General features: G+C 37.9%; 1 protein-coding gene across 2 annotated transcripts in view; it reads left to right on the top strand.

Moving 5' to 3' along the window:
* LOC119582556 (membrane-associated protein Hem-like) overlaps positions 1 to 5,248 on the top strand; it is a 25,458-nt gene extending 20,210 nt beyond the window's left edge. Inside the window, exons 21-25 of one of the 2 annotated variants that reach the window (XM_037930906.1) lie at positions 387 to 471; positions 779 to 867; positions 1,385 to 1,522; positions 1,801 to 1,890; positions 2,157 to 4,714. In XM_037930906.1, the coding sequence (XP_037786834.1) occupies positions 387 to 471; positions 779 to 867; positions 1,385 to 1,522; positions 1,801 to 1,890; positions 2,157 to 2,261 (507 nt within the window). In that variant the 3' untranslated portion in view covers positions 2,262 to 4,714. Of the gene's footprint in view, positions 1 to 386; positions 472 to 778; positions 868 to 1,384; positions 1,523 to 1,800; positions 1,891 to 2,156 lie in introns of both variants that reach the window. The other variant, XM_037930905.1, reaches the window with a different exon arrangement.
* The last annotated feature ends 4,752 nt before the right edge of the window (positions 5,249 to 10,000 follow it).

Below are 10,000 nucleotides of genomic sequence, written 5' to 3' on the forward strand. Positions count from 1 at the left end.
TGAATAAGATGAAAGGGTGAGGCAAAATTTATGGTTTGTGAAAGGCTGGACATTTAGGGGAGTAATGATTGATATTTCCTAAATATTATATATGATTTCTTTTAAATTTACAGTCGTGTGTGTCTGTGTCTGTGTCTGTGTCTGTGTCTGTGTCTGTGCGTGTGTGTTTGTGTATACGAGTGTGCGTTTGCACACACCTGTGTGGCTGTGTATCTATGCGAGTGCATGCTTGCCTGTGCGTGTGTGTGTGTATGTATGTTTTATTTTTTCTCTGTAAATGGTGCTGAAGACAACCAAGAAAAGAGATTTTGCAAGCAAAAGGACAAATAGACCTACATCGAGAATCTTATATGGCTTTCTTCACCTTATCCCCTTGAATGTTTCAGCTTGTGAACGAGATGTCTTCAGCCGCTGGCCATCCATGTGAGGTTGACCCAGCCCTTGTCAATGTCTTGCGATCTCATAAGAATGGTAAATATGAATGAAGAGGGTCTATAATGATTTTATCAAATTTAGTGCAGATTTGTGATTTTCTGTCTGTTAGACTATCAGATATACTTCTTTTGTATATCTATAATGCTTTATTCTTTTTGCCATGCTTGCCTGAATTTTCTGCCTCCTTATTACATTTAAGGAAGGCATATTTTTAAAAAATGTCTTTTATATCCAAGGCAGAAAGCAAAAGAGTATCCTTTTTTGTTCTGGTTCATGTCCTGAGGGAAGAAATCCTTTGAAATGAAATCATGAATGACCTCTCACCTTTCTTGTTCCCCTGCAGAGGTACCTGATGAGGAATTCATCATTACATGCTTGTTGATGGTATTTGTTGCAGTTTCCATTCCGAAACTAGCACGGATGGACAACACAGTAAGTTGGAGAAAGAAATCTGGTGTTGTTTTTCCCTGTCCTTGTGAGGAGAGGCTACTTTTTTTATTTGATAGCCATGCAAGATGGCCACTTTTGAAACAACTCAGGTTGTCATTTCTACAATAATACCAATAATACTAATGGCAAAATTTATTATATTACTGATTGATCATGGTTGATTTTAACAAAAAATAGTGATATTGATGGTATCACAATATAACTTCCAGAATGTTGACAGCCCTTCCTTTAAGATAAATTAAAGAAAAATCCACTCTCATTTAGGAGTTAAAAAGATGTTTCTAATATGGGATTAAGTGATAGGCTAAGGAAATGTTAAATATATTCCATGCATACTTTATTATTTGCATTTTGCATTTTCAGATATTAGGATAGCCAAGTTATTAAGCTTGATAAAATAAGGTGTTCAAATTTTAGTTTTGAGAAGTATGTTTCAAATGTGAAAATTTTCAAGTAACACAACATCATTAGATTCTTATGTGTTCTGTTGTTACCCCAGGTATACAAACCAGCTTATGGTGCCCATGCCAACAACTCCCATTGTCTGGCTCAGGCAGTAAATACACTTTTTGCTGCTCTCTTCACCTATTGTGGGCGAGCGCAGGACATTGAGGAGAGGTTGAAGGAGTTCTTGGCTGTAAGTCCTGTGTAATGTGAATTTGTGAAGCTGGAAATCTGCTTCTTTGTTTTTTGTGTTGTTCACCTCGGGAATAAATGGAGTTGAATACTCTTTATGAAGTATATTGTAATTTTTTTGTTTCAGTAAGTGAAAGGGGATTACTTAAGGAGTGCTATAGGTTTAAAATCTGTTTTAAAATCTATTGATTTGAAATAACTAGTATATACTTTTATTAGGACTATGAACTAACAGTAAATGGCAGTATCTTATAACTAGGTCTGATATTACTCTTACAGCTGGCTTCCTCCAGCCTCCTCCGCCTAGGACGAGAGAATGACAAGGATGTTATAAAGAACAGGGATGCAACATACATCTTATTACATCAGGTAAGTTTGTCTAACTTCCTTACAATATTTCTCACATTCTGCAGATAATCTGTAAAGTTTTTTGTTGCTGTCATTTTTCACTTACTGCATAGAGGTACAGCATTTCAAGCTGGTGGAAATGATTTTTATATGTTAAATAATATGCTGTCTGTAAATCTTTTCTGTCTCTTACTTTCTGTAGTATTACTACCTCAAGTGCTATTTCTTTGCTTATTACTCTGGACTTCGGCATTCTGAATATGTAACTACACAAATTTGCTTTCCAGATTGTAGTGCAGTCACCCTTCCTAACCATGGACCTTCTGGAAGCATGCTTCCCCTATGCCCTCATCCGCAATGCCTACCACACAGTACACAAGGCAGAGCAGTAGATGATGGGTTAGAAACCATTTTTAAAGAATTACCTGAATGTTCATTCCCTCTCTTTCTTGTACCTTCTCCTCTCCCTTTCACTCTCTTTCCCATTCTCACTTCTTCCATCCTTTCCTTCTCCCCTTCTTTCCTCTGACCTGACCTGAGTTTTATTTAGTCGATGTATATGATAGTCAAAGGTTAATATTACTTTTAGTATTACCAAACTTTAGTTATTTTCATGTTGTGGCACAAGAGTCCATATGCAAAGTCAGATTATGTTGCCTTGCACAAATTCATTGGTAATCCATCATACGATTCACAAATTCTTAGGTGATTATGTTGATATTTAGCTGTTTTTGTTTAATCATTAGTTAGTTGTTTATGATTTTGAGAAATCTCATTTGAAGTGTGGCAAAAGGATAGTGCTGGAAGTCATGACTGATGCTATTATTTTTGCTTAATTAAAATTTTCTTGGGAACTTGATTATTTACATTTTATCCAAGATTAAGATACAAAGGAAAAGATTGAGTTACGGTGTGATGGATGTGTTTTTTTTTCTTGTGGGGTCATAATACAAGCAAAAGAAAGTGATGTTAAAAGATAAGTAAAACAATATCAAGTCCCAGCCATTCAGATGTGGTAATTACCTTTCATTGCACTGACTTGTGATGAGGATATATGATATAGTGCCTCTTATTTTGGCCATTATTTTTGTATCTGAAGTCCACCAGTGAGCTTAGGATAGTATATAGCAAAGCTGTTTAATGAAAGGATATAAGACAATATATATTGTACTTGTGATGGTCTTTTCCCACATCAAAATTCATTTGCAAGGCAGAACATTTTCATTTGGTTCCTCTATCATTTTAGGGAAATATTTTGTGTTATAAAGTTATTAAAAGGTGTCTAAGTTATCACTGATAATGATACTGAAACTTAAGTTATACCCCCATGCAGCCTTAGCCATTGTCAGTGCTGTGAGAGATATTACTGCATTCTGAATTTGTTTGAAAAAGGTAATGTGTAAGCAGGTTGTCAAGTGTGTAGATAATTGATTTTAATGACCTGTCATTGGATATATTTATAACAAAGCATTATATATATGCAGATTTTTAAATGTTTCTCCTGTGTTCATGTCATAATAAAGATAAAACATGGCATAGTATCTTTGCCAAATATGATTGTCACAAACAAGGAAGATACCAGTGTCATTTGTTTTTAAAATATATATTTAAATCTGCAGTGGAGACACTCAAATTTTTATCATTCTGAAAATTTAGTCAGATGGCATGAAATGCACAAAAGCAACAGGCAGTGAAATTTTATAGTACAAATATGCTTTTTTTCAATAGATTGTGGATTCTTAATTCAAGACTTGTTTTATCAGCATGTGACAAATGTGGTGGCAAAGGTGTAAGGAAAGTCTAGATTTTTCTTGAGTTTATATTGCATTATGTTTATTAGTTTAAATTACTGTTTCAATCATAATTTATTTTCCTTCTAGCCATGAATCTTAATGAGAGAACTGTCATTGTAATGTGTGGTATTGTGCCCTTGATAATGTATTTCATCTAATGATCATAGTAAATAGATCTTGTGTTCATTTGTGTTCACTTCCAGATAATGAAAGGCTAGGCTCAATCTGCTTGTTATTTCACAGTAGACAATATGACCTATGGCAGTTACTGTCAACAAGTGTTAATCATTAGCATCACTAATGCTATGAGGTTTATTTTATATATTTTTTACAGGAACATTTATCTTAACATTACAATGCTGACAATAGATGTTTGTAGACTTCATGAATTTGTATTCTTATTATGAATCGCCTTGCTGTAGATGCCCGTGCCCTTTAAACCACAAGACTTCTTGCAAACAAAGCAAAATGTACCAATTTACACAATCTTGAATTTCACTATCTAGCTTAAGTGTATATGTATGTATATAAGTATAGTAAGTATGCACTACTAGTTGATACTTGTGAGTTGGTATGCCTTCAATAGTCTGTTTGTTATTTCTGCATTTTTTAGGAGATATTATTTCATCTTTTGAGTATATTGAGGAAGATTAATAAAAAATTCCATGTGATGATTCAAACTTCACCAAACAAAGGATTAAATTAGAAAAGTTCAAGGGTGATGAGAACTCTGGTTAATAGAATCTGTATGCAGATGTGGTTATATCATGTGCAATTGTATTATTGCAAGCATGAGAAATTTTGATTCCATTTAGGTGCTCCAGCTTTGTTTGCAAAAAAAGAACAAAAAAAATGAATTGAAAAAAAAAAGAATAAAATAAAATACAGTATACCAAACATTCTTTATTGGTAAGAGACAGTTTCCCAATCCCAGTTAATGTTGGGGTCTATAAGGATATGTTTTGTAAAGTTTATGTATATGGTATTATCTGTGCTTCTATAAACTTGGTTTAAGTATTAGTTTTCAGAATGATACAATCAGTGACTTGGGCTTAGATTTTGGAATCTTTCCTCTCATTCTAAAGCATTAAATTTTGCTTTTAGGAGGATTTTCCAAAGCTCACAGTGACCTGTATGTGTCATGGTAATCAAAAGCTGACTTGAATTTTGTAGACTATAAGGAATTTTAGAGCAGGATTTCATATATTATTCTTTTATATGTATTTAATTGTCTGAAAGAAAAAAACAAAACAAAAATATTGTATATGTCTCGTGCTTGACATAGCTCTAAATTTTGGCTGTGCCTCACATAGGAAAGTTGTGTTTTGTAGAAAATTTTGATTTCAAACTCATAATTGTGAGGTTCACTAGTGACCATTTTGTATGACAATTAAGAGTCATTATTTGATAGGGTGTGATAACAAAAGATTTCCCTAGACAGTTAAGATTGCCATCTTTGTCGCTCAATAGAAGTATGGTCTTATTGCTGTTTACTGTAGAATTTATATTCAAGCCTTCTATGCAGTGGTCTAAGAAGTCAGCTTTTGAATATAACCAAAGGATGAATAAATTTTGAATTACCTTTATGACTGTGTTTCATTACTTTTCCTGTATTCCTACACGAGGATGAAAATAAATCTCCATGTTAAGAGATTGAGTGTTTTGAAAGAGAGGAGAAGAGAGTTACCCATCTAACAGGTGTTTAGACACAGTCTCAGACAGGGATACACCTGAAAACTTTTGAAGGTGTAATTAAAGTTGATTACATTCCACATCATTAGCATCATTACCATAAGCAAATTACATATCAGTGCCATTTTGCCTTCCTGTCAACATTATTTATTTAGTACTGATAAGATCATGGTTCACAGGTTTAGAAATTGAAAAGCAAAAACATTTTTATATTGAAATGCAATGCCTGTCTGGGGGTCAGAGGTAAGTAATTATTTGTTTGTTTGTTTTAATTATTATTTTACAATGCAATAAAAATGAAATGCAATCAAATGAAGTACAAATATCTTAACAAAATCCAGAAGAAAATAAATTAGAAAAAAGACGGTTGACACTAAAAAGAGAAAATGGTGCAAGAAATAAAATTAGTTGAATAATTCTGAATCTATATAATATAAAAAATTACTAATGTATTATAACAAAATGCCAAAAAGTTTAATTTATCAATGTTTATGTATAATGATCTTGATTCTTTACGTTTATTTACAGAATAATAGAATGGAAATTAAAATTTACATAATAACTCGTGGTCATTTTATAGTTCGAAAATCTTGGTCAAGGGAAAAACCACAAGTGAAGAATAAAGGTTTTAACCCAGCATAAACAGACACTCTGGTAGTAAAACTGAAACTACCATAATACTCGTAATGAGAAAAGTAACAAGACAAAAATTAAAACCTATCATTTCTATTATTAATGGAATAACGCCAGCAATCGGTATCAAATAGTGCTCATAATAATAATTAGTTGCAATTTTTATATGAATTAATACTAGCGATTATGGCATTTTGTTAGTACAGGGTACATTAATATATAAAACGACATGAGTTAAAAGCCTAGGGAGGAACTGAACAGGAATGAATGGATACAAAAAATAGAGTACATACTGCTTCATGAACAGACTAGCATCTTTTCTGTTTTAATTGTGATTGCAGTATAGGCATTAATAGCTTTGTTGATGTTTAATATATCATTCCGTCGGACTTCTGACAAGTTTATAGGCTCTGATCTTTTCAGTTCAACAACTGATAAAAGTCCTGGGTATTATTGAAAATGACGCCCAACACCTTATATACAGAATCTTAGCTTACCCGGTAGTAGAACATATCATTCTATGAAAGTTTCTTCTATATAATTTTCTTCGCTAATTGTTAATATCGGCAATAAAGGTGTTGAAAGCGACGGAAAATCGCACGGATTTGTAGCGTATGACGTATGTAAGGGAAATCAAATGAGCCAATTAGATTTGCGTTGGAACGTAACGTGACCATAGGCACTGATGTCTTGCACAATAGAACCAAGCAGATATGAAACAGATCACGTGACAATAGAAGTAGGCCTAGGACAAGGCAGTTGAAATTCAGATCAGTTCCATCATAGCTACCACTCCTGGTCCTGCCACTGGAACCTCCTCTTAGAAGTGCAGCACCTGAGCTCCCTCTCTGAGGCGAATCAGCCTTTGGGTGGCTGTCTCAATGGAGAGGGGTGAACAAAGGTTTCCAAACAATGATGCCTATCTTGTAGGTGGAAGGCCATCCCCTCTGGTCTTTCCCCAGGGGTTCGCACCGGGTCAATCGGCTGGTCTCCTTTGGGAGGCTAGGGTCAAGCCGTTGGCGCCATGGCCGCTTGACCCTAGCCACTGGTCCCGTGAGTGCCATTACTATGGCTATTGGCTGCGTATATCCTCTCACCATCCCTATAGCTGTTAGACAGGGTTCTAACATACAGCTTCCCTTTTTTGGACTCCGTGGTGGGTGGAGGCGTGAGAGGATTAAATAATTACTTATTACATGGCAAACATTTCACCAAACCCCCACAAAAAATATATATAAATGATGACGAACCATGTAATGCCCAGACCATAGCAGTCACTTTGAAGCCATACATGACTTCTAGTGGCAAGAGAAAATCCAAAGCACAGGATGACTCTGTCAGACCTGCTGCTAAAATGGACAAGCCATCAGCCAAAAACATGTCAGTCCATGAAACTGTCCAGCAGATGGACTCTCGTGCTGTCCTCTCCAGCCAAATCAGGGAGACCTTTGAGTGCTCCTCAGACGCCCTCCCTGGCCGATATGCTGAGCCAGCCGAAACAGCTGTTGCTCCCACGACCGTAGCCCAGAATCCAAGCCGAAAGAGTGGTCCGAAACGACCTAGGCCGGAGACAGACTCTGAGAGAGAGTTGGACCCCTAGGCGTTTCCCGCAGTTCAAGTTTCCCTCTAAACCTGAAGGCTTCGACAATACCTACCAACTGGTGCGAGCATTGGAGATGCAGAGAAAAAATCGGTTGTCAATCCGGGTTGCCAGAGACCAGGGCATGATTATTGTGCCCAAACAACAAGCTACCCTAAATTTCCTGCAGGAAACGAAGGAGCTTAAAGATGGGAGGAAAGTTTGTCTCTCCCGGCGATAGGAGAGAGAAGATGGTGCTACTTGGCTTCTCACTTTCGTATGATATGGATCTCATCACATCACACCCACAGGTAGTGGAGGCTTCCCGAATGTCGAAAGGGAAGACTCCAACCAGGCAAGTCCTGGTGACCCTGATAGGAGCCCCAGTCACTACTCTTGATCTGGGTAACTGGGGTACCTTCAACCTAAGAACCTATGTGCTTGAGCCACTTAGGTGCTTTAAGTGCCAAAAATACGGTCACCACCAGGCTAGCTGCTAGCTAAATGTGGTGTCTGTAGCAAGGCACACAACATCGAGGTGTGCCTTAAGACACAAGGAAGGACAAAGGGACACAAGAGCCAAATGCCCCAACTGCGCCAAGAAGGATCACACCTTGAGCCTGGCTTGCTCTGCCAGGAAAGCGGCGGTCCTCAGGCAACAAGAGATTGCTGAAAACCAGACTTTGTTCCTGCCCGCCCAGGCACCCATGTCTGGGGACAGAACAAAAGAGAAAAGGCTTCCCGACCTCCTAAGGGGAAGGAAGCTACTCCACAACCGAAATCGGATATCTCCAATAAAAAGGAGTTTCCGAGCATTACAAAAGTGCAGAAAAAGAACCACAGGAATAAAGGTTCAAAGAGCACTGCAAAAGCCTCCACAAGAGACGATAATCTCTTTGATGAGGAAGATATGACTCTCCTGTTAATTGCTATAATCACTGCAGTAGCAACAGCTTTGGGGAGGTCGAGTGAGGAGGCGGAGAAGGCAGTCACGGTCGCCGTGACGGCAATGACCCAGACTGTTGCAGTCCTGAAAGGGAGGAAGCTGGACAGAGCCAAAGCTGCCCCACCCTCACCCCAGGATGAGACTCCCCTCTCCACTTCAACCCTGGCAATGCCCTCACAGGCAGAACCAAAACAGGCTGAATCTGTGCAGTCAGTGCCAGAACAGGCTGACCTTACTCGGGTAAAGTCAGCAAAGAGAAAAGACACACAGACAAAGCCTGAAATGAGAAAAGCCAAACTACCAAAAGTCAATGCTACCAAAGGCTCTCCACCTCCCAGTGGACCCATGGATAGCCTGACAAACAGCCCAAAAACAGATGAAGGTCCCTCAATCAGCGAGGACTTTACAGTGGAGTCGTCAGACTCCGATATACTGTGAATCCGAATATAAAGGCGTCTCAGATGTAACTGTCAAGTAACAAGCCCCCTGTATAACCTGGATGGGAAGGATATGCTGTGCTCTCCCATGTATTACCGATATTTCTCAAAATTCCCCGACCCCCAAATTCCCTGATATGAATCATGCCCTCCTCAGCTGTATCGGGATCGATATCGTAACTGTGCTTCGTTTGCGAAGGAAATGAATGTTAGATTCGTTCGAAACACGACGAAGAATATTTTGTTCATCCGAAAATCTGTGTTAGGTGTCATTTCCAAATTTACCAAATCCGGTTTACTTTGTTGATAACACTTCAGTGTGTTTCCAAGCAGTCAAAGTACACATGTGTTATTATGTGTTGTGTTTAACCGGCTAAATTAAAATAACGGGGATTCTCTCCTTGGCCTAATTGTTCTGTACGAACCCGAAGGCAAACGGACAAAACCATTCAATCACAAGCTACCAATAACAAAACATTTCTTCATTATCGGCCCATGGATGCACCAGGACGGGCCCTTACGATCTATTTAGAGTTATGTCATGGTTGCGGTAAAAGGATGCACTAGGCTTTTAAAACTGATTACTTGGGTAATTTCGATTCCTACTGACTGGTGTTAGCTTCACTTTGTTGGTAATTAAGAAGGACACGTTGCTTATGCAGGCAATCGCCAGAAGGTAAGGAACTTCTTAAATGTTGCCATGATAGCAGAAGAGATATTTCAGTATACACCATTACCCATTTTCATTAAGTAAAAGGAGTGGTTCTCGACACTAAAGCTGAAGTAATCTGAGGACAAGAACTGCAAGAAGACGAAGCAGTGAGAGCAGCAAAAGTACCCAAATGAAGATAGGAAGTGGCCGTATAAACCTATACTGATCCTCATCCTTGACATATAGTGTCTGATAAACAAGATCATGCCTGCATATCATGCAATGGAGGCCCAGTCATACCATCCAGTACACCAGTACATCGTTCCAACTGTCAGTCATTTGTAAACACTGGCAAATGCATTCACCTTCCCAAAATGATCATCGGGAAGTGTGTGGAAG

The sequence above is a fragment of the Penaeus monodon genome, chromosome 16 (genome assembly GCF_015228065.2).
Source record: "Penaeus monodon isolate SGIC_2016 chromosome 16, NSTDA_Pmon_1, whole genome shotgun sequence".
In the NCBI taxonomy this organism is placed as follows: Eukaryota; Metazoa; Arthropoda; class Malacostraca; order Decapoda; family Penaeidae; genus Penaeus; species Penaeus monodon.